The sequence below is a fragment of the Branchiostoma lanceolatum genome, chromosome 10 (genome assembly GCF_035083965.1).
Source record: "Branchiostoma lanceolatum isolate klBraLanc5 chromosome 10, klBraLanc5.hap2, whole genome shotgun sequence".
Lineage (NCBI taxonomy): Eukaryota > Metazoa > Chordata > Leptocardii > Amphioxiformes > Branchiostomatidae > Branchiostoma > Branchiostoma lanceolatum.
In genome coordinates this window covers 14,008,735-14,033,020 of record NC_089731.1, presented here as the reverse complement: position 1 = coordinate 14,033,020, position 24,286 = coordinate 14,008,735, and the positions used below count along the sequence as shown (strand labels likewise).

The following is a 24,286-nucleotide window of genomic DNA, read 5'->3' as shown; positions in this document are numbered from 1 at the left end:
TGCCACAGGCTGCTTTATTATATTTCATCCATTGTATGGATGTAATATATTGTTCTGATTAGCACTGGCACGGAAAAGGTGTAAAATTGCAGAAGCTTTAAAAACTTTCTCTACAAAAGAACACAGAACACATTTAACATGCACTTGGCAAAATGGAGGGGAAACATACAATTCTGGGGCTTAGGCCACACCATTTTAATTTCTTGGTTAACAGAATTTAAAAAAAATGCTAGATTGGAAAATCTTCAGGAAAACAAAATCTCAGAGGAAAGTTTGTACTTTGGTGCACACAGTTTCAGGGAGTGAACAGGGTCAGGTGTAAGTTTTCACCCCGGCCTTTTGTTCTCATGATCTTTTTTGTTGCTAAAATTTAAAAAAGGAATCCGTTAACCAAGAAATTAAATTGGTGTGGCCTTATGGTTGAATATTTTTTTCCACAATAAACTTTGTATCAACGCCCAAAAAAATAAAAAAATAAAAAAGTTTGACTGTCCTTACTGCAGATTTCCAGTGATCAAACAATTACATGAACTTTCGGACATGCAACATCAGCAATGGGCACAAATCCTATCAAATTTTATATTGAGACATGGCAGGCATTGAATGATTAATTATGTATCTGTGTCATTTTTCTAAGGAACTCACCCATAGGAGGTCTCTTGTCAAATCTTCTGTCCCCACCCCTGAAATGGAGATTGTCAACATCAGATCTGATGTTGGGAAAAACAGAAGGGGGGTTTACACCGGAAAGCACAGCCACCAAGCACATCAGAAACCACATGCTTTAAACTTAAAGGCAGGCTAAACTTAATTTCGTAAAGCATACTGCAGTATGTTAAATATACCACTAAGACCAGTTCCGAGTCGGAGGAATGGCGTCTGGAGTAATTCCTATGGTGCAGGTGTGGCCGACTCGGAATCTGGCGTCACAAAGGTCAAAGGTCTTTGGACATCGCCAGTATTACATCACCACACCGCGAATTTCAAATGTTGTAAAAATGCTTATCTATGATGGACTCATGTAAAAGAAGTCAGAACTGGTCTTAGTGGTATATTTAACATACTACAGTATGCTTTACGAAATTAAGTTTAGCCTGCCTTTAATAGTATCTATTCAAGCCATCCATATTCCAGGGTTATGGCTTGTTCACACTTGTGCGTATATTCAAGTCCGTATGAGTTGCGACTTTGACATATTTTTGGTTTAGGTAAAGTTTGCAGGGAAGAAGTTGATTTCTACTTTGATCCAACGTTGTGCAGTCTGGTTATCGAACCGAAAAATTGACTTCTTTGGCCACAAACTTAACCGAAACCAAATAAATGTCAATGACTTGAATATACGCACAAGTATGAACAGGCCTTTTTGCCTGCACAATGGACACCTTTATTACATGTACATCTATGTATAACAATGCTCAGGCTCTAAAGAATTTTAACAGTAAAAGAAGCAAATAGGAACTTTTCTGTCATGCAAATTCTTCATTCTAGAACGAACAGCTATTTTGAAAGAACTTTGTATAACTTCAAAGAGAAGTCCCCATCTTTATTTTTCTTTATTCTCTATCTCACATTGTTCTGGCAAGATAAGCTTAGTAGACAAAGTCCGTTAATTCCATATAGCCAGCAGGTGTATTAGACTGAAGGGTACAATGTAGTCACACTGGTTCACCAATGCAGACCCGGATACCGGCACACAGTAACCCCCATACGTACCCTTCATCCCAGCTCTGACTGCGGCTATAACTCGGACGAATGAATCCCCCCGGTCCATCGTCGTCTCCAACACGATAAAAGCCTCCCTCCCCGCGACCTCGCCCTGCGTGAAGAGAAAACAAACTCAGCATCGAAAAGAAAAGTTTTATAATATCTACTAACATAATTCCACCAGGTTACATACATTGTATATCTGCCACCCTGAAAAATGCATCTAAAGAGATCTCCGATCCCCTAGTATAGTGCACTCCTACATATCTAAACTGTGAAAACATGGTAGAAATGAACTAGATTTCTCTTAAACAGTGTTTTTCAACATGGCAGACATATGCAACCCTTTTGACAAATGTCAATAGAGGTTTTATTTACCTAAAAGTTACAACAGACTAAACTCAATCATCTAAAAACTCAAGGAAAAAATTTCAAGTTCATAGAACAGCCATGTCACGCCGAGACTGTTTTCTGAGTATCGATACATACAAACAAACAAACAAATCCACAGAAAGTTGTCCTGACCTCGCCCACGAGTTCCGCCTCCCCGCACCCCTCTGGACGCTCCTCCCCCTCTGCCCATGAGCCGCAGAACGGCTGTGCTGTTCACTGATATCGAGGCATTGCGCTGGAGAGACAAAAACAAGAAACACTTTATACAAATACAGCAGTGTTACAGTTATACACAAATTTATAATACATACATGTGTTTCTATAATAGACTTGTTCTTAGTTTTCGTTTCAAGGCATCCTCATTTGAGGTGAAGCATGATGCTTTTTCAAGAAGCTAATGGTAGTGCAATGCGGCTTCGCTACGGCTCGCGTTTTTGGCCAAGCACACCAGGTCACCCCTACTCTTCTTGATAAGTGTGTTGGGTTCTTTTACGTGGAGAGGTTTGACGCTTGAGGCTAATGCCTGAAGCTCCCTCATACACGGGGCCGCCGGCTTTACGTCACCATCCGAAATGACTCAAGAGTAGGTGAATCTTGAAACATTCATAGGTTTAAATCTTTTTTCAATGACCTCTCCACTGCAAATATAAGTTTCCCATGTACTACTGTACTAAAGAATGGTTTCAATCGTTAGCTTTTAAAACACTACGAAAACCTTCTTTTCCCTACACCAGTTTCCACAACTAGTTATCTCCATGAAAAATGGAGATATTGTTTTGAGCGTGTTTGTTTGTGCGTTTGTGTGTGAGGTTGTGTGTGTCCAGATGCTTGAAGTCAGCATAACTGAAGAGCGTCTGGATGGATTGTAATATTTGGTATGTGTTGGGTGGTCAATTTTGGGCCCCCTGGTATGTGACAGTGGAACTGCATTGCCGTTTTTGTCAAAATCTTCCAAGGAAAATAACTGAAGAAAGGAACGACAGATTTTCGGGTCATTTAATATGCAAGAAGCTTGTTCTAACTGTAACTCTCAAGTCGAAACAGTCTTTGATGTGTTTACCTATGATACAATTTACCTTGAGATACAGACCTATCCAAGACATTTACCTAAGACGGGAACCTTACGTCTTTAAGAAACCTCCTCACCTGTTCTTCCTCTGTGAGAGGAATCAAAGCGAGTGGAAGGAGTACATCTTTACTGATGTTTACCTAAGACGTGAACCTTACGTCTTTAAGAAACCTCCTCACCTGTTCTTCCTCTGTGAGAGGTATCAGAGCGAGTGGAAGGAGTACATCTTTACTGATGATGGTCTGGAAGGCGTCTAACTCGGACGGGCACTCTGTGCAGTACTTCTTCTCGAAGAGCGCGAGCATCTCCTCTCGCCCGTAGCGATGCTCCGCCAGTTTGTACTTCGGCAGGCCGGGGGAGGGAGGCGGTGAAGTCACACTGTTCCCACTGGAAAGTGCGCGAAGCCTGCGGCAACAAGAATACAAGAAATCAAACATCTTAGCATGAAAGTTCATCTGTGTTCAGGGGTTTTTCTAGAAAAATTAAACAAGAGGGAGTACACACAGGCAAGGGAGTGAATTCTATGTATTTATGGAAGAATCTATCGCTGAGGAAAGTCTGTATGCTGGGGATTAAGCAAAAATCTGAATTCAACAATTTAGGGGTAGCTGGGCTGAAACAAGAGGGCGCAGCGCCCCTCTTCCCCGATTTAGATGAACCCGTGTGTTGGTAGAATTCATTATTAACAAGACTAAACTTTTCGTCCAACACTGTAAGAGAAATTGGGACTTACCCCAAATTTTCGGTTGACTCCATCAACCCTGTTCACGGAATGAACCCGGCTACTGCAACGTGACGTCAGCGACACGGGATCGCAGTAGCGGGTCATACATGCCAGATAACTTGTGTCGTCCCCCGGGTTCATTTCGTGAACAGGGTTGATGGAGTCAACCGAAAATTTGGGGTAAGTCCCAATTTCTCTTACAGTGTTGGACGAAAAGTTTAGTCTTGTTAATAAACCAAACATCTATTTGTGAATTTCTTGTTTTATTCATTATAGTGGATTTCACGCTAATTCCGTCTGTGCCAGCCTGTGGGACCAAATTTGAAACTGGAAAAGGCTGAAGCTTCCAATCCTGCCAGTATCTGTTTACACCATCTTCTGCCTCTTATCCAGTCGCTCTACAATCTTCAATTAACTACGGACACATTCCAAAACTATCACACAGACCAAAAACAATATCTCCATTTTCACAAGGTTACAACTGCAGCAAAGCCAGCTAACTATAATAATATGTCTTAAGTATTAAACTGAAGAAAAATAAGAAAGAGCTGTGCGTTCTTTAAATGTTCCATGTGTATTTCTATATGACGCATGGTTTATTTTCAACTTTTCATTTGTAGTTTATGCCTCTAATACTAGTAATAGGCATACATGTAGTTGTTGTTCTGTTTATAATATAATACAATGGTATCAAAGATGATACAAATAGCTAAGACAAGTATTTGTTCCCCTGTCCTTACAAATGAGCGTCTCTTCCGCACCCCCACAAGCTAAGACAAGTACATGTTACTAAAGTACACCTAGTTCAGGGAGAAAACATGAGTAACAACTTACCACTCAGGTCCGAATGTCAGTGTCTCCGACATGATGCTGTGGGAGAGAGATAAAAGAAATTGTCAACACTTTTAAAGTCTTATATAGTACATGTAACTTCATGTGTAACCTTCACATCATCATAATCAGTCGACGTGCTTACGCACCGTCAGGATTATACCGCCCCTTACAGGATGACATCCCCTTTTGCTGGCTGATACAAGGCGGGGATGCGCCAGGTCTCCCGTCTGGGTGAATGGTGTAAAGTGCACAACGTCGGGGCTCATGTCCAGACATGTCTGGGGGCAACCCCAGATTGATCCCGGGTCTCCTTGCTTGACAGCCCAATGTTCTAACCATTACGCCACTAACCTTCACAATACTTCTGTATCATCACACTATTAATATCATCTACTGGCTTTGCATTTAACAGCCCAAAAAAAAATTTCCACAGTTGTATTCAGTCTTTCCTTAATTCGGTCCACTGTGCCTTGACTTTTACACACTTATTTTGGCCACACTACTTTTTTTCCTTGGTTTGTAGACATTTTAAGGTGAAAATGTAGCAAGCGAACATCATGATTCATGAAAGTAGAGGGCAGGGAGGAAAACTTCAATATCATCATCATATCTGGAATATGATTGTATTTCCTCCATAAACTGAGTGCAACAAGGTATCATTTTTTCGGTTTTAAGAGGACTTAGTTTTCTGTTTTTGATGTGTCTTCAGTGTGCTGAGAAAGTTTGTACAACGCTATCCTTTGCTTCTTTGTATGGTAGCATTTACACAGCTTTTTTAACATCTTGGCTCATAAAAAATTGACACTGGACTACTTCATTTTGACATCAAGTCAGGGTGGAAGATGATACTTAATAGTCTACAAACCTTATAGTTACCAAGTCTATGAATATTTCATCATAATTCATATCACATACAATGCTAGTTCCATGTAATTTCAGTTGTTCACAATAACCAATGCTTTCATGCAATTGCTCCCATAAAAAGGCTACTTTCTAAATTTAACAGCTTGGACTATAACAATATAATAAAGTGGTTTTGTGCCAAAGCACATTTGATGGATGCATGGACTAATATTCAACGTAGCTTTGTGACCTTCATTTCCATGTGATAAACACACACAAACTTACTTTTTATTGTCATTTGACCTCACTTAGGACTTTATAATTTACAAATCATTTAACAGGTACATCATGCTAATGATCTCTGGTGTAATCATGTAAAAGGGGCCTTTGATTACCATAAATTTATGGTATATGTGTGAAATGGACTTGCTTTCAAAAAAAATCTTGTTCATGGAGATTTACCACATTTGTGGAAGGACTGACATAATACTACTAGGTGACTATCACCTTTCTAAGATGTCAACCCAGAGAGCAAACTGTAACTTGTAATTTGGTTGGATACACTCTCATCGATAAGTGTGGTGGATTCTTTAACATGCCAGAGGTGTGGCTTTTCTCAAACCTCCAGCTTTCCACCCCATTAGAGAAGACATCCCTAACTGAAGTTGGGTACTCATTTTCACCTGAGTGGAGCGAGGAAACAGACGCAAAGTGCTTTTCCCAAGGGCACAACATTATGGCCTGCAAGGGATTCAAACCCAGATCCTTTAGATTCTAAGTCAACAACTCTGACCGCAATACTGTAAATGCATTTAGTTTGCGTGGTTTCACAGTACGGAGAAAACGGAGTGTTCGCGGTGGTTTTAAGTTCACGTTAGAAACAATAGTAGCGCTACAGTCATTGGTGGGCAGAAAGTTTTGCGGTGGTTTTAAGTTCGTGCTGAAAGTTCACCGCGAAAACCGCGAACATAAAACCACCGCGAACATTTTTGTGTTTACAATACCACCTTGCTACCATGGTTTGATTCTTCTAGGTCGACCCAAACAGCATTAAAGTTTGGCATCATCAAATCACCATCACCCTTACCTGGATTACGAAGGGCCAATTTTGTGGTTTAGTGTGCACTGTGAGGACTTTAGTCCCTCTTTGTTTCCAGTTTATCACAGGGAATTGGTAACCGACAAATGTACAGGTCAAAAACCACAGCAAAATCAAACACCTTTCTGTTACCGCTTTTCACGTTTGGCTGAAGTCAAACACGCCTAGCTGGCCAACTCCTCTATTTGGCCGATTTCTACTCTTTTAGAGCCTGGTAGAGCCACGTTTAGAGCCTGGTAGAGGCTAAAACATAGTTACAATTTAGCTAAGGCATGTGCTTTTAATAGCCTTAATGATTAACGAATACCTGTGGTAACAAAGGGCACTCTGACTTGTCAAAGGTTTTGTAGCTGACGACAGCAGTTTTGTAATTGTTTGAAAAGCGTGTAGCACCCCAGCATTGTGTTGTCTATCAATCAATCAATCTTCCGTATTCGCTCTTTTACTTAACGTTGCCCAGAAAGAATACTGTGTTTGCCAAGATCATTATCTTTTGAAACAATCTTAATTGATACTTAAACCTGTCTTCGAACATGCTTGGGCATGTCTTAAACAATATCAAACAATGTAAGATTAGGATAGCTTTTGACTAAACATCTAAGTGTATATCTTACATATACTTCAAGAAGTTGGGGCATACATATCAGTTTCATACAACATAATGCGGTGACATGATGTGCAGTGTTCTCACCAGAATTTTTTCACAGCATAAGGGTCAGGTACAGAAGGCCAAATTTACGCGGTGCAAGTCACGCGTGGAGTGCTGAAGACATGACCAGAGCAGGGAGTCCGGCATGTTCCCCCGGAAAATTTGTAATTTCATGACCCAATGAGACATTATTTCATGCATTTTGAGGGATAAATTTTGTGAAGTAGAATTTTTCCTCTGTCACAGCCTCATTCTAAAGCCAAATATGAACTTTTCATAAGATTTATGAAGGGTCACAAGGTTTGTCCCAGAAAGAAACACCCCTATGCTGGTTGAAACACAGCATAGGGGTCCAGATCACAGCATAGGGGGTCCAAATCACAGCATAGGGGGCCCCTATGCTGAAAAGGCCTGGCAAGAACACTGATGTGTATATATAGTTTGTATGTGTGTATATAGAGTTTGTACCCAAAACAAGAGCACTGTTTTTGTTTTATAATAAATACATGCCGAACATATCACAACTTAAAAGACATAAAAAAAACTCTCTGCTCCAATTTCAATGGAGCTTTTTATATATGTCAAACTAAAGCAACACAGTTAAGTTAACTAGAAGATATAGATATAGTCATTATATTACATAAATTACCTGATAACTCATGGCTTGTTGAACAAAGATTCCTATACATTCAACTCTAACTTTAAGGTTGTTGTATTATTTCAGCTCAATTATGATGTAAATCGAGATGTGAAAGTATACAATATCATAGGTACATCACCTCATTCTAATACTAATATCGTGGATAAAAAGCAAAAAACAATGCTTTAATTTCACCATTTGTACACAAATAGTTCACACAAAAGACACGCAATATTGTCAAGTTCTTCACAAATGCCAGTGCTACTATTCTTATTCATGAGGATCATTGTCAGTGTAAATTGTTGTCATCTGCATACCTGTAGACCATTGTAGCATCTTCTTCTTGAGAACTTTCATTCTCTTTTCTTCACATTTGCTTAAAATTCTACATCATAGTTATACATATACAAATATGCTTTCTTGAAAACACTATAATTACTAGGTCAGAAAAAGATTAACTTTGAATAGTCATGAGAGACATACCATTTCACATGTCAGTGGAGGGAACAAGAAATTATGATTATACTATATGATATGAAACAATTGGTGTGCTACATGTTGGTGGCAAGCTAGATAGGATTTCAAAAACATAAATATGAGAAAAACTGACCAAACTTGAAGTTGAAGCTCGTCAAAGAAGAGAGTTAAAGTATATGTTGTTGACGCTTTTCACCTGCATGCAAACGCACCTTACCTGGTTTTATGTACCTGTACATACTCTTCCTGGTATATACATCATCTGACTGTAAATATATAGGTCTGGGATATGGATATATGGAGTTGTGTGTGTGATTTATCATAAAAATCAGCTCAGATAGTTGGTGGAAGTTACATAAAAAAATCTGGGAGGATCCTAGCCCTGCCCACCCCCCATATGATCAGACATCCGCCACTATAGAAAACTGGCAAATCGTATCCATATATTTCACTGTCACAACCTAGATTATACTGTTAACAGATCAGAATCACTCTAGGATTCGGTCTGGTGACGTTTTACAAGGATTTAAAGTTGTGATTTTCGAAGAGATCCAAAAATATTTCATATGTTGTCGCAAGGCATCAAGTTTTCGCTGAGTTTCAGCTGAGCAAGCAACCCCCATAAGCATGGCCTCTCGCGGCGTAACTACCCACGTTCCCGCCGTGATACCTCACTGACGAGGTGTAGAAACATCCTTAGATACGATTACACCACCTGAGTGTCGTACATTTGGAGGAAAAGGGCTGTCTGTACCTGTTTTTGCTGCAAGACGCTTGCTTATCGCTCTACACGAGAACAAAAAGTTCAAGATGGCTACCCAGTATATGTCACGTGACCTGAGGAAAGTCCCCGGATCGAGGTAGTCAGCTGACCAAGCAAATTCTTTTTTCACTGAATTGAAAAATATCAGCTTTATCATAATTTTTGGGACTAAGATTATCATATCATAACGTAATAGTTGTGTTGTGATAATGTTTATATCATCGGGCTTACAAAACTGGTGACAAAACCTTGGAATGATATTTGATTCATCTCTTAAGAGCGAATTCTGGCGATTTTTGATAAAACTGCAGACGACACATGAGGGCACGTGGACAGGACACAACTACAGTGGGAGGGGGCGGTGGCCACAATGCGGTGAAACAACATTCTTCACGGAACTCAAGCTCTCTCTTAAAATCTTCTGCTAAATGGAAATTAAAAACAAAACAAAAGGGTCATTGATCCAAAGTGTGAGGTGTTGATCTAGCTCTATTACTCGTTCATCTATCAACTTTTTAAAAACATTTATTAAAATCATAACCCTGGCAAGTTGAAATAACGTTACGGAGGGTGGGGGGGGGGGGGGGGGGGGGTGGAGTGTTGGTGGGTCCCATACTCGCTGCCGCACATTATATTTTGTAAGAATGCGAGTGTGGGAGCCGTGGTAAACTAGATGTTTGTTTGTTTGTCTGTTTGTTTGTTTTTCTTACCATTATGACCTTAATTCTACAGGTCGTCACGTTCAGATGTCACAGTCAGTACCCCGCTAACTACATATATCCCTTTACGCCTACCTCATCTGTGTATATGTATTTTTTGTTTGTTTGTTTGCTTCGTAGGATTTCTGGCCAACCAATAGCCCACCCACTGACCATAGAATTTGAGAGACGGCCCAGATAGATGTTCTATAGCATGAAATACTACTAGTAGTATTTCCTAGGCTCTGTTGCAGGCTTTCCCATGGCCATTTTTCAACTTGTGTACACATGCACGGGGCCCCGGCAAGTACGGTCCCCAAGCAGGTACGTCCATGACCCCCACCCCCCCCCCCCACCCCCCGCCAAAGAATCTGGCCCCGATCAGGTGAAAAATCGCCGTGGGAAAGCCTGCAACGGAGGCTACGTATTTCCTCTATATGCTTTCCAGCATTTGGAAGCATACGGCGTATACTTAAAAATAAAGGAAAGGCGTACTAGATCTAGTCGGGACAGAAAAAAATAAGGTGCCACCGCCCTACGAATGGTACAAATTTGAACACTGTGGGATTCCATTTCAGCACTAAGGTCATGAACTGGTGACGTGTGCAGGCTTGTCATTTAATAGACAAGTGCGTTTCATGTAAGAACCGCGTTGCGGCCGGTGTGAAGCCAAATTTCTGCCCCTGCCAAATGAATGCCCCAACACGACTAAGGGGTTTCCAGCATACCTGCATGACGTGAGAGAAGCGTGTCATCACACTCTTGTGGCGTGGGAATTTTCATATCCCTTTAGATCAACGGATTGACTTGAATTTTAGAATCTATTGATGGGAGAAGACCTGAACACCCTGAATGAAGTATCTTTCGACAGAGAATCCGACTAGGATCTCTGCGTACCTGTAGTTTCCGACAGATTGCAATCTCTCTCTCTCTCTCTCTCTCTCTCTCTCTCTCTCTCTCTCTCTCTCTCTTTCTCTCTCTCTCTCTCTCTCTCTTTCTCCCTCTCTCTCTCTCTCACTGTCTCTCTCTCTCTCTCTCTCTTTCTCTCTCTCTCTCTCTCTCTCTCTCTCTCTCTCTCACTCTCTCTCTCTCTCTCTTTCTCTCTTTCTCTACCCCCCTACCCTCTTTCTTTCTCCATGTATATACATGTATGTCAACAGGTTCCATAAGAAAGAACACCTTCTTTTGGAATACTCTTTAACAAACCTTGAAACTCTCTTTCCCTTCTGCAAAATACAGAAAACACTTACAAGTGAACATACCTTGCTCTCTTGAGCAGAAGCTCTTTGTTACATCGATGCAGTGGTGGCTCTAATGTGACACAATTAGCGATAATGACCAAAGGAGGCAACCTGAGTAATGATGTATGCGGGGACTAGAAGAACACGCCGCGGTGTGTACATGGTATGGTTTTCACTGATTAGTGGATGGGAATGAAGTTCGTGTTCTTTTCTTCCTGATCTTCTCGCCGCACGTCACCAAACAATGAGGCACAACCTGCCTATGTGCTCAGGCCAGAACATAAGGAGGCAAAATTCCAAGAAGAACGTCCTACTGGCAAATGTTACTTCTGTATCTGTAGCTGTGCATCATCGTACAACGCACGTGCGCATGACCAGTCCAGACTCCTGTCTATTCAGCATTACAAACAAAGGGCCAGAAAGGAAATCAAGGCAACAAGTTAAAGGTGCCCTAAGCGATTTCAGGGGGTAAGACTTGAAATATTCTGGGGAAAACAATTTTGTTTTGTGAGGTAGAAATTGACATTTGCTTCCCCATATTACCACAACTGCATCATTATTTCAGACTTTGGGCGTTTAAAAATAGCACAAAAGGAGTATTTTATTTATTGGGTCCCCCAAAAATCAGCCCAGAATCCAGCCGTAACCGTTTTCTGTCGACAATTTTCGGTAACTTCCGGCCGCGTGACGTCACAATGCCCAAGGACATTGAGCCATGATCACGTGATTATTTCTTCGGATGCGTTCGGGACTTATCGGTCAGAATCGTGCATGTTCGGAAGATTTTAAATGATGGCTGGCCTCGAAGTGCTCAGATTTTCCGACAATGAGTTCCCACCACACAACGACATCACGTTTTTGCTCCATGATGGTCGATTAGTGATGATATAGTGTTATCTAAACTTACTATGGATAGAAATCAGAAAAAAATGATTTTGAACATATGACTTTCAGCGCCCTAATATTGCTTAGGTTGCATTTAAGGACATACAAGATATTCAAAGAGATATATGACAAAGTACCATATCTAAACATTCCAAATTTCAAAAATCGTAGAGCCATGTGTAAGTTTCGTATCAGTACAGTGACCATCCCTTACATGTAGAATCTGGCAGGCATAGCCGTACCCCTCTACAAGATATTGTCTGTAAATTTTGTAATAGCTCACGTATTGAAGATGAAATGCATTTGTATAGACTGTGTATTGTATTAAAACGAGCGTCTCTGTTCGAATCTCTGTTCAAATCAATACAGATTGACAAGAGATGTAAGACAATATCAAAGCAGGATACTTTTGAATACTTGATGTCATGCACAAATGTTTATGTAATGGACGAAGTATGTAATTATGTCGCCATGTGTTTTAAAAAGAGAGAAGAAGCCACTAGAACTTAGATATATGGTAGTACTTTGGTATAGTGTTTAGTATTGTATTAGACGTTAACTTAACGTTATTGTTATTATTTTATTTTCTCAATCACCCCATATACGGCCTCCTGTGCATCTATCCCCCTGGGGAATGAACATGAAATAAAGATGATGTTTAGCTACGTGGAAACATATCACACCTGTATCCTGTTTTTCATGTACCGGACGTATAAAAACTCTAAGAACCGGACGTATAAAAACTCTAGGGTCCCTAAGTACAACACGTTTTTTCACGCGCTCGAACTCACGGCGCTCCATCGCTAGTTGCCAGAGAGTGGTCAGGTTTTGTTGAATAAATTTTGCACACATTCATCTACAGAACATACTTGGATGAGAAATGCATTCATAGTGTTCATGAGCCCTTCACGCTCCGTATTATAACGCTGTGAGTGTACCTTGTACTTCTAATACAGTGCACCTTAATGCTTGTGTAAATTTGCTCTCTTCAGTCAAAAGTTGGTGATGACTTTGAGTAAGAAGTAAGTAAAATTGGACTTATGATTTTTCAGCTTTTTTTTACAGTATAATTGTGATTTTGTGTACTTCTCGTCTCACGTGATGAGGGCTGTATCTAGCGCAATCCAGATCATGTTTTGACATAGAGAAAACGGACTGAATGCACGAATGCGGCGGCCCGACTAACAAAATCATTACGAAAAAACGACACCGTTTGGGAATGTATCTCATTATGTATAAGCAGCAACACCTGTGCTGCATTACTATGTGAACCAGTCAGATTGCCTTGAAGAAGGTGACAGATGCTCACCGAAACGTCGGTGGAATAAATCTCTTGGTTGTTTTTATTCAGCAACATTATTGTTAAAATTCTGTTTTTCAAAAAAAAAGAAAAAAAAGAATACTAGTATGTAAAAGTATGTATTGAATACAAATGACAGCTGTGTGCATGGACTTGGTTTTAATAGAAAATTCTTATCAACATAGTCAATGGCAACAAACATGGCGCAATTCGGCATAATAAGATCAGTGAAAAATCCGTCTTATGTTAGATATTCAAGCAAATGATATTCATATCTACTTGCTATTCGTAGAGTCAAGTCTTGAGAGCTATTGTTCTGGTAAGCCGGTGTTCCAAAGTGATTTAGTGACCTATTTTCCGTGTATCGAATGCATAAAAACTACAAGAACATAATGATACACAATAAACTTTCACATTGATGAAGCAAATGTCATCTATCAAAACAATACTGCTACTAATGCAGTCTATTCTTGAAAGCAATTGTTCTGGTATGTTATCTGTGTTCTAGAAATAATTTGTTCCATATAAGTGCCCCATAGTACTAAAAATGCCCTTTAACTAAATCAATTTCATGGAATTTGCAATTGGTACTTGCTTTCGGACGGTCTATCAGTAGATTCGAGGAATACTGTTTCAGCAGATTCGAGGAATACTGTTTCAGTAGATTCGAGGAATACTGTTTCAGTAGATTCGAGGAACACAGTAAGAATATCATTTGCGCTTCATTTCTATCTCTATACATACATGTGTACGGTTTCAGGGATCGGTCGACGTTCACAGGTCAATGAGACAGAGTAGATGTAATGCTTAGGTCCCAATTGCGCCGGTGCCCGTAGGGGGTGTAGTTCCGACCGGGCCCCGGAGCCAAAAATTTTATCCCGGTGGACTGCCGGGTACAGGGGTACCCCTCGGTGCTCGCAGGATTAGCTCACGGCGTCTATTTGTTACGCCCGGGTCCCGCGTTGATTCTATGTCCGGGTTAAAATGATTCAGGGTCCCGGCCGGGCCCGGCCGGGCAGCCACGTAGGGGTCACGCCCGAAAGTGTCAAGAAACAGTCCGTGAACCAATTTTGACCTAAGCATAATAGGGTAGATTTTTGAAGGAAAAATACGCTCGAATCATGGCTGATGTTGACAAATAAACAAATACGGCAGATGCTCGTCGACAGTGTGACAGGAGCATTACGTCAGAATATTAATGAGTGTCACCATGTTTTAGTCAAGATGGACGATACCTCTCGACTGTTGGTCGGCACCACGCCCACGGCCTGCTTGAGTTTTTCGTTCATGCCAAACCTCATGTCCGTGAACGGTCCGAGTTCGTAGTGATTGATCAACCTAGCAGCCTCGTCCGTCAAGTCTTTGGCGTTGCTATGGTTACTGATGACGAACAGCGCGCAGTCCTGTCCCCTCATTCTCGCGAGGGCGAGCGAGAGTTCGGGAAGGGTGATCTTCCCCGGGTAGGGTTTCCACTCCCTGAGCTGGTTGACGTGCTTGTAGAAATTCCAGATGGCGTTACAGTGAGAGTTCCTCCCGTACACCCACCGGTCCAAGGTCCCCCGCTCAGCCGTCCCCACGTACACCTTTAATAAAAAGATAGACAAAAAATATGAAGAATGATATTGTTCTCCTACTCAAAGAAATTTACTCACCGAACTGAATTTTCGACAGTTTTTCCCAGTCTTCCGCACAAATACAGTTCTGCTGGAGGGTATTGATATTATGGATACAGAAAACTACCTTGTGAGAGGAGCAAAGGAGACATCAAGGCGTACCAGCTTCCTCTTAACCGTGACGGGGGGCGATATCGACTTCCAACAACCTTTGACCCATTGATAGCACTTGAATAAAAACTCACGTGTCTCAAAACCGATTTAGCTCAAGTGATCTGGATATTGATTAAGCCTAGCCTCCGTTGCAGTCCTTCCCACTAGCGATTTTTTAGCGATTTTTTTTTCTTCCATTTTTTTTGGGGGGGGGGGCGTTTCTGCTTGAGGCCCCGTATCTGCTTGGGATTCTGTTACCGCTGTGATCCTGTCACCGCTGTGTGATCCTGTGTCTAAGAGAATCCCAAGAAGATACTGGGCCTCAAGCAGATACGCCCCCCCCCCCAAAAAAAAAATGGAAAAAAAAAAGGTAAAAATCGCTAGTGGGAAGGACTGCAACGGAGGATAAATTAAGCCACTCTTCCATTGGTCGCAACAGAGAAGAAAGGCGCTGTCTACAGTATTTATAGGTTCATTGTACCGGGAATAAAGCATGCACACAAAAGATGACCTATCTACAAAAATAGAAGCCCTCACTTTTACACTTTAAGAGCCCCAAAATATTGAACTCTTCGAAACATTACGCCAGACAAGTGCTTCTTGTTGCTGAAAAATCAAATCGTATTTTGACAGAGGTTCGCTCAACTTGAAGATGTCAAGAAACCTTTCGCCTGAAAAGTTACGTACCACACGTGCACGTTGGACGGAGCTCGTTGACATGTGAACATCGGCCGATCTCTAAAAATGGCGTGTTCATGATTCTGTACGATACAGTGTGCAACTCAACCATCATTGTACTTTTTACCACTGATGATGTACACGCCAGTACTTCATCGAACTAGGAACAAATGTGTTTCCTTTCTCTTCTTGTCAGTCTTTATAAATTTCCTTTTTGAAGCACCTCACTATTTTTAACAGAAATATATCACTCTGACAGTTGTATAGCCTTTGATCCAACTCAATACAAGTTCCAGCAGACGATTGTCAACTCTAATTCATTAATAGATGTATCGGTCGGCCTTTTTTTATGGGCCTCTAACGTTAGGGCCCGTTCACACTCTGTGCGTAAATTTATTTCCGTATGAGTTGCGTACCAACATTTTGTTTTGGTTTAGGTAAAGTTTGCAGAGAAAAAGTTGTTTTCTACTTTGACCCACCGTTGTGCAGTACGGTTATCGAACCGACGAATCGACTTCTTCGGTCAAAAATTGTACCTAAACCAAAGAAATGTCAACACAGCACTAATATATATCTCATCACTCATATATATCACATCACTCATATATATCACATCACTCAGGGGATATAAAACAAGTTCATTGCAAGTTCATGCCCGGGGATAATTGCAGGTACATTGTAGAAATATTGGGAAAAACATACATTTGAAAGTGCGCTGCGACTGACGTGAACATACTTAATACTGGTGTTGGCTATATCTAGACAAGCTAGGCTTGGCTTCCTTTATTAAGACGAAAAGTCCCACTTTTCCTAGAATTTGTGGGTTCTGTGATTTTAAGAGGAAAGTGGATCTTTGTTCGTCCGTGTGTGTGTAAACGTTGGGGTATTTCGTGATGACTTGTTTAAACAATTCGATTCTTTCGTCATGGTCAATGCCGAATAAATGATTTCTTAGATGCGATCACTAGGCTGCACAACGGTGGGTCAAAGTAGAAAACAACTTAATACAATGCTAAACTTTCTTCCAACACTAAGGTATTGACGGATCGAATTTTCGACGACCACTGTCGCCTTCTTCAGGATCATTCGATCCGTCAATACCTTAGTGTTGGAAGAAAGTTTAGCCTTGTATTATGATTACTACCAACACAGATGAGCTTTCATTATAATCTAGAAAACAACTTCTTCACCGCAAACTTTACTTAAACCAAAACAATGTTAATGCGAAACTCACGCGTGCTTGAATATACGCACAAGTGTGACAGGGCCCTTAAAGCGCGACTTGAAATCCGTACTTTCAATTATACACACAAGTGTAAACGGGGCTTTAGAGGAAGGCGAACGGGAAAAAACGTCATCATTAGAGAGTCACAGAAACGACGACAGGTGCATAAAAGCTCCTACAAGCGATGACGTCAACACCTATTCTTTTCGCCGTAAGGATATGACGTTAGTACTTCAGCAAGACAATTGCAATGTACCTGGAACTCGGAAGGAAGATTGGCGAACACGTGCTCCTTGGGCGCACGCACCCCGTTGGGCGATGACGCATGTCCGGCCCGTCGGTACGTGTCGTCTCGGATCAGCAGCAGGAACAGGGCGTTGGTGGCGCCTGGGTGGGGACAACAACAAGTTGTATCTTATTACTCATCGCTAACGTCTTCGTTATGCTAGGATCACATTTCCAAATTGTGACCCAGCCGGGCTGTTTGTGGAAACGAAAACTAGAAATACACAAGTTATGCTCATGACTATCAATCGTTTTTTTTAAAGTTCACAAGAAAACTGCCCGGTTGGGACCCGGTTTGAAGATGCAAGCCTAGCATTTACGGTACAAATTGCTGCAGAACGTTAGCAATGGGCCAACAAAAGACGTCTGAACTGTAGCTCGAGTGATGATTGACATGAATATATGCTAATTATGCAAATAAGAATTTAATTTGCATAACTCATGAGGAAAGGTTATAAATACACCGCATTCCATAATAGGACTCCCAAGAATGTGGCATATGCATATGAGAAAGAGAGAAATATCGATAGAAAACAATTATGCATGCAAAACGAATATCTAATTTGCATAGCTAATAAGAAAATACTTTAATTTCATGGTGGTAAATAATGGAAGTTCCGTTATTGCTGCATTTGGAAATTAAGTAAATCAGGTGAAACCAGGCGAAAACATGACAGTTGACAAATTAGGGCAAATATTCTGTTCCTACCACGGCCTGTTCCCAGGGGTCATACAGTGTTCAAAACACAAAGGGAGAAGGGCAGACAGAACCGGTGACTTGGTGGAAACAGGAGTCACCGTTTAAGCCCCTGTCACATTAAACGTAAGATGCACCTACGATACACTTACGATGCATTTCCTGTACAACGCACGATGATCGCAGGTAAATCGCAGGTAAAAATCAGCTTCCAAATCGCGACTTTATATATCTTAACTATTGCACCCGATTTTTTCCAAACGGCGCTGTCATGACGGAAGAAACCCCATCGCAGGTACGACATGAGTTTAATGTGACAGTAGCTTTACTAGGAGTTTGTGAAAGAAGTCTTATGCCATCAGCAGCCTTGAATCACATGACATTAATATCTACATTTTGGCGAAGGTATGGGCTCGTTGAACTCTAGTTCATTTGTATAAGATTGATAGATGAAAGAAAGTTTGCTGGATAATGAGTACTTGAATGTAGTTTAATCTCCCAAATTTACGGGTGCTTTTTTTTACAGAGATATTGTTGGCAGAGCGCTCCACGAATTTCATAACGTTAGATAAAAAAACGAGCTCGAGTCTTTGTAAGTTTTACATGTTTTTAGCCTTTGCCAGTGACATTATATAATACTTTTGCTCTTACATTTTGCATTAACGTCCAATTATGAAGTCAACGGTTACGCAAATGCACGTAAGGCCGCAGCTCGCCGTTTAGTTGAATGGGGGTCCAATTATAGGCACCGTGTATTTCGTCCGAAGGACCAGTGGACAATTATTTATTTGCTAATTAGGCCACAGCAACTAATTTTTATGGATGACATCAGCGCGCTCATTGATTTTCGCCTGATTTCGAAATAAAAAACAAGAAATTTCTTTGCCCTTTGACGGTGGCCAACATGCCAAAAATTGGCAAATATGTCGTAAACGTTGACAGTCTAAGGTGTTTCATTGCATAAGAATACCCAGTGTAGTTCCTGACCATGATGATATAATAACAAGCTATTTTCTGCATTTGTTCTAGCAAGGACATTATATAAATAATGGGGGGGGGGGGGGAGGGTCCTAGTAAATTGAGCTGTGTACACAAGGTGTTTCATTGCATATGAATGCCCAGTGTAGTTGCTTCAGATGATGGTACAACAAGCATTTGTTGTACTTAGTCTATTGAGATGAATACACATCTACAAGGACATGTTTACTGTTGAATCAAGGAGGTTTTATATTATTTATGAATGAATACAGGACTAATACATTGGTTGAATACAGGACTAAAACACCTGTTGGTCATGATATCATATTTCGTCGCCTCAATTCTTGTTTAACAAGATTTATGATCTCAAAGTTTTAAGATATAGGAATCTTGTTTTTTTTGGCCCGCCTTGTTTTTTTTTCGCCCTATCTCATTAATTTTGGAGTCTGCGGAGGATGTCATCCATAAAACTTACTTTCTGTGGCCTTATAACGTATTACAAAATAGAACTTTACAGCTTGAATGGAAGGGCTACCACAAAGGTACGTTAGGTACGTGGCATGGGGGCCTAATTATAGGCAAGGCGTATTTCGTTCGGAGGAACTGTGGACAATCATCTATTTGCTAATAAGGTACAGTATTACAAAATAGAACTTTACAGCTTGAATGGAGGGGATACCTGATTGTTCATTTGTGAGGTTCATAAGTAAAAGAAAGTTGCTGTATGAGGAACACCTGTTCGATCTCCCGAATGTTACATAATAAACCTGGTCTATTAGTAGCTTTGTCCTATTTTTCGGCCAAAAGGACCGATGGATGACCATTTATTTGCTAATATGAAGTTTATTGCAAGTTCATGCCCGTGGGCTAATTGCAAATACATGGTAAAAACATAGAGAAAAACATACATGCGTCAGTAAACTGTGTCTGACTTTGCTGTAACTATAGGCTACTGGTACTAAATACAACTGTTGGCTATATCTAAACTAGCTGGGTTTGACTTCTTTTTCGGAAGCAGTGGAAGACGAAAAGTCCCACTTTTTCTAGTATTTGTGGGTTCTGTGATTTCAAGAGAAAGGTAGCTTTTTGTTCATCCGTGAGTGTGTAAAAGTAGGGGCACTTCGTGGTGACTTGTTTAAATAATTCGGTTCTTTCGTCACTGTTAAATAGACACTTGGAAATAAAATGTGTTTCGTCTTCCACCGCCTTGGACGTACAGTATTTACACATTCTTTGGCACACTGGTAAACTCTTATAAGGTACATGTATTACAAAATAGAATGTTTCAGCTTGCAACTTGAAGTTTTTCCATTCATTGCATTCCCAAAATAGAACCCATGGGAATACATGTAACGTTGTTCTGTCATGTCACGCTTCAACCAGCAACCAGACGGTTTTGTCAAAGTGTGCCATATTTTTTTCATGAAAGATGTTTTTCTCCGCTCTTGACGCAAGGTGTGGCGACAGTAGAAACTAGTTATATCAACGTTGCTGCGATGGCAAACTGACTTTGTAAATGATTGTAGCTAGATTAATGGGTTGGGCTCATTTTCAATCCGGGGTCCGGCCTAGCATCTTGTGGGAAGGAAAATATGATATAAAAGACAACAAAAGACACAAAACGTAAAAAAATTACTCCAAACCATATATTGTGTATTTTCTTAGTATGCATTTTTTTTTCATTTTCGCAAACAGCCCGGCCGGGCCCCGGATTGGAAATGGGACCGAAGCATAAGACAGATCTTTTCACGTATGGCATCATTTCTAGTACTAGCCCCAATTGACATCAATCCGCCGGGTTACATAAAACCGCCACTTTGAAAAAAAGTGCGTTTGAGAGATCTCTAGTACATCACCCACATGGTCTGCACATATAGGGAGTGCATTGTACTGGGGAACGTTGGGTTGGAGATCTGTTTGGACGTATCTTTTCAGGGTGGCGGAATTATGTACCCCGGTGGGATTCTGTTGGTGGTCTAGATGTTACATCGTGAGAGGACAAACCTGTATATTAAGCACACGTAATTTTTCTATCTGCATCATTATCTCCATGAAAAATGGAGATATAGTTTTGGGTGTGTCTGTCTATGTGTGTGTGTGTCTGTGTGTTTGTGTTTCCGGACTACTATAGTCAGCATAACTCAAGAACCTCTTGATGGATAACAATGATATTTGGTATGTGGGCAGGTGTTGGGGAACCAAAATTTGAGGTCGATTTTGGGCTCCCTGGTACGTGACCTTGGTACTGCAGCAGAACTTCCGTTTTTGTATCTTTTGACCTGGACGTGCTATGTTCTTGATTTTTGGGTGGCAGATAGCTTGTGATGTAATGAAGAAGTGGTGTAGGTTTGGCCCCCCTAGCAGCTTGTTTGTATAGATTTGCTTTTGTTCTTATAGATGAATGCTGCAAGTTATTCTAGTGAATGCAGCAATGTATTAATGGTTAATTTCCCTCTCATGTTTCCCTTATTGTGTTGTAATCTGCTCTCATATATCCAAACCTTACAGTCTCAAAGCCAACATATTCCTACACCACACCAAACCGTACCACACTAGGGGTGGGTACCGGTACAGTGTACCGGTCCAAAACCGGTATTTTGTTATGGACCGGTCAAAAAAACCGGTCCGGAAAAAATCAGTGGACCGGCCTATGGACCGATTAGAAAATTCACTTTACCAGGCTACCAGCAAGCGGTCACATAACCGGTCTAAGGAAAAAACAAAACAGCAGATTTAACGAGTCGTGGTTGCTCTTTTTCGAAGACGTTATCAGCTGTGAATCATATCTAGAAACACTTAAAGGGTGAGTCAACAGACGGCGAGGAGAGTATAGTTAATTTTGAGACAAAGTGCGAACCTAAGAAATTATGTCGTTCCAGACATGTGTCGTTAGTGATCCGACACATGCATATACTTGCACTCAAGTGAATTTACAAACAAAGTAAAGACACCCAAACAAACCACAAATCAGTTAACCGATATTTGTTTCCTTCTTGTGTGCCACAAAGACCTGGACTCACATAGACCTTTACTAATGTATCGCTCTCCAAAAAATGATGTACTGAGACACTACTATAATCAGGTACAGGTACAGGTACAGGTCCGGACCTGGACCTGACCCTCTGGACCTGGACCAGACCTGAATTTTCTGTACCGGTACGCACCCCTATACCACACCATACGGCGCAGTCCACACTTGGATTGTCTCTCTCACGCGACTTTCTACCAGATCTTCAGGAATTTTGGCCGTGATACTTTATGTATCCACGTCATAGCCCCCCCCCCCGGGATCGCGCATAAATACTGCGACCTTGCGTGATGTAGGTGTGAACGCAACCGAATTGATAGCTATTCGAATTGAAACATTTGATGCGAATTGATAAGCCTACATTTTATTTGTCAATGTCCTCTATATGACGCCGAAAGAAACGAATTATATAAAACAGCTTCCGTTACTTCCCCTAGCTTTCACCATTTGAATAACTTACAAAAATCCATCTCACTACTAAAATCAACCAACCCATTTACGATACAAAACGTGGGTCTCTTCATTTTCCACTGCCTTCAAAAAAGAAGTCAAACCCAACCATAGTCAACCTTAGTTAACATAGAACTTTCACAGTAGACTAGATAACTATTTCGATTTCAATGTATCTCCATGTACTTGTTCGTCTGCAATTAGCCTTCGGGCATGAACTTGCAATAAAGTTATTATTATTAGCTTACTTTGACTAAAGGACCTGTGGATGTTGATAATTAATTTAATAAGGTGTTGCAATCTGAAATTCAATCCAATGCATGTTCGAAATAGAATATGTGGGAGTAACGTTACATGAATGTCATGTCAAATATTATGCTACAGGTTTTGTGTCTCGATCAAGACGAAGTGTGGGATTAGAATCAAGCCTGCCACGTGCCGTATTCAGCCTATTTTCTCTCTCCACTCAAGATTACCTGTCAAGACGAGACGACAGCAGAGACTAATTATATCTGAAGTACGTTGCTGAGGGGACGAACAAATTTGGAAATGAATGAGGCTAAGGCACGTCTTCTCACGTATTAGGACAGCATTACTGGTACGATGTCGCTATAACAAAAACCTGTATATTAAACATACGAATAATCATATATGCATAGTTTGTATAGATTTGCTTTTTGTTCTTTTAGCCGACTGTATATATAATGTGATGTGACATAATGTAACGTAACACAGGGAACGTGCAACCTCGAGGACGATAGATATCTACCAATCTAAGTCCATTTAAACAACATTCTTAAACTGCGGTAACATTAAGTTATTATATAAGTTTATTGCAAGTTCTTGCCCGCGGGTTAACTGCAAGGACACGTAACATGAGACGACGGACAGACAATTGGTAACAATATAGCATGTCACTATTCTAGTCTAAATACTAACACTAAATTTGGGTTTGACTTGTTCGTCTAGAATACGTAGTTCAGCAAAATCTACCACGTACATTAACACTGCAATGTAGTGATGTACATGTATATGTCACAGTAGAGATTGGAATCCAGTAGAGTCCGGAACTCTACTAGTAGAGATTGGAATTCCAATCTCTACTAGTAGAGACTGGAATTCCAATCTCTACTAGTAGAGTTCCGGATTCTACTAGTTGAGATTGGAATTCCAATCTCTACTAGTAGAGATTGGAATCGGGATCTGAATATTGGGATTCCAATCTCTACTAGGAGAATTCCATATTCTACTCGTAGAGAATGGAATTCTACCAGGACAATCTCCAATTCTAATAGGAGAAATTTGTATTGCATCAAAATGTTTTTGAAAATAGACTGAATCATTTCACACCTAAAATCTAGCAAACTAGGTAAGCCTACATTCCCCATTACTATTTTAGGTGAATCACTTTTATGTTTTGGATATCTAATAAACCTTCTGTCAAGACACATTGCAACCATGGGGATAGCCGTCTGGTCCAACCTTAGTCAATGGCTATTTAAATGCCACTGATAATGTGTGTCAATGAGAGACATTTGCATACGGCCATTATGAGTTAGTAACTTAGTGACTCAATATGCTCAACCAGTTTTTCCTGTTCGTTAGTGACTCGGTATATTATAAGAGCTAATTCACCCCTGCCAAGTCAGTTCCAAAGTTGATGTCAAAGTTATCAGATATCTAAAACATGAAGTAACTCACCTAAAATAGTAATGGTGAATGTAGGCTTAGCTATGCTGAAATCTTAGGTGTCCTGTGTGAAATGATTCAGTCTATTTTCCAGAATATTTTCGATGCAATCCGAATTTCTCCTATTAGAATTGTAGATTGTCCTGGTAGAATTCCAATCTCTACGAGTAG

At 40.6% G+C, this 24,286-nt stretch overlaps 1 protein-coding gene across 9 annotated transcripts in view; it reads right to left on the bottom strand.

Annotated features, from left to right (window-relative positions):
- LOC136442837 (GRB10-interacting GYF protein 2-like) overlaps positions 1 to 9,285 on the bottom strand; it is a 38,335-nt gene extending 29,050 nt beyond the window's left edge. For 7 of the 9 annotated variants that reach the window (XM_066439795.1, XM_066439798.1, XM_066439801.1 and 4 more), the window contains exons 1-6: positions 9,187 to 9,285; positions 4,725 to 4,760; positions 3,346 to 3,571; positions 2,230 to 2,332; positions 1,714 to 1,816; positions 646 to 710 (exon numbers count right to left, since the gene is read on the bottom strand). In XM_066439795.1, the coding sequence (XP_066295892.1) occupies positions 646 to 710; positions 1,714 to 1,816; positions 2,230 to 2,332; positions 3,346 to 3,571; positions 4,725 to 4,756 (529 nt within the window). In that variant the 5' untranslated portion in view covers positions 4,757 to 4,760; positions 9,187 to 9,285. The remainder of the gene's footprint in view (positions 1 to 645; positions 711 to 1,713; positions 1,817 to 2,229; positions 2,333 to 3,345; positions 3,572 to 4,724; positions 4,761 to 9,186) is intronic. The other 2 variants (XM_066439799.1, XM_066439802.1) reach the window with 1 other exon arrangement.
- Positions 9,286 to 24,286: the final 15,001 nt, after the last annotated feature.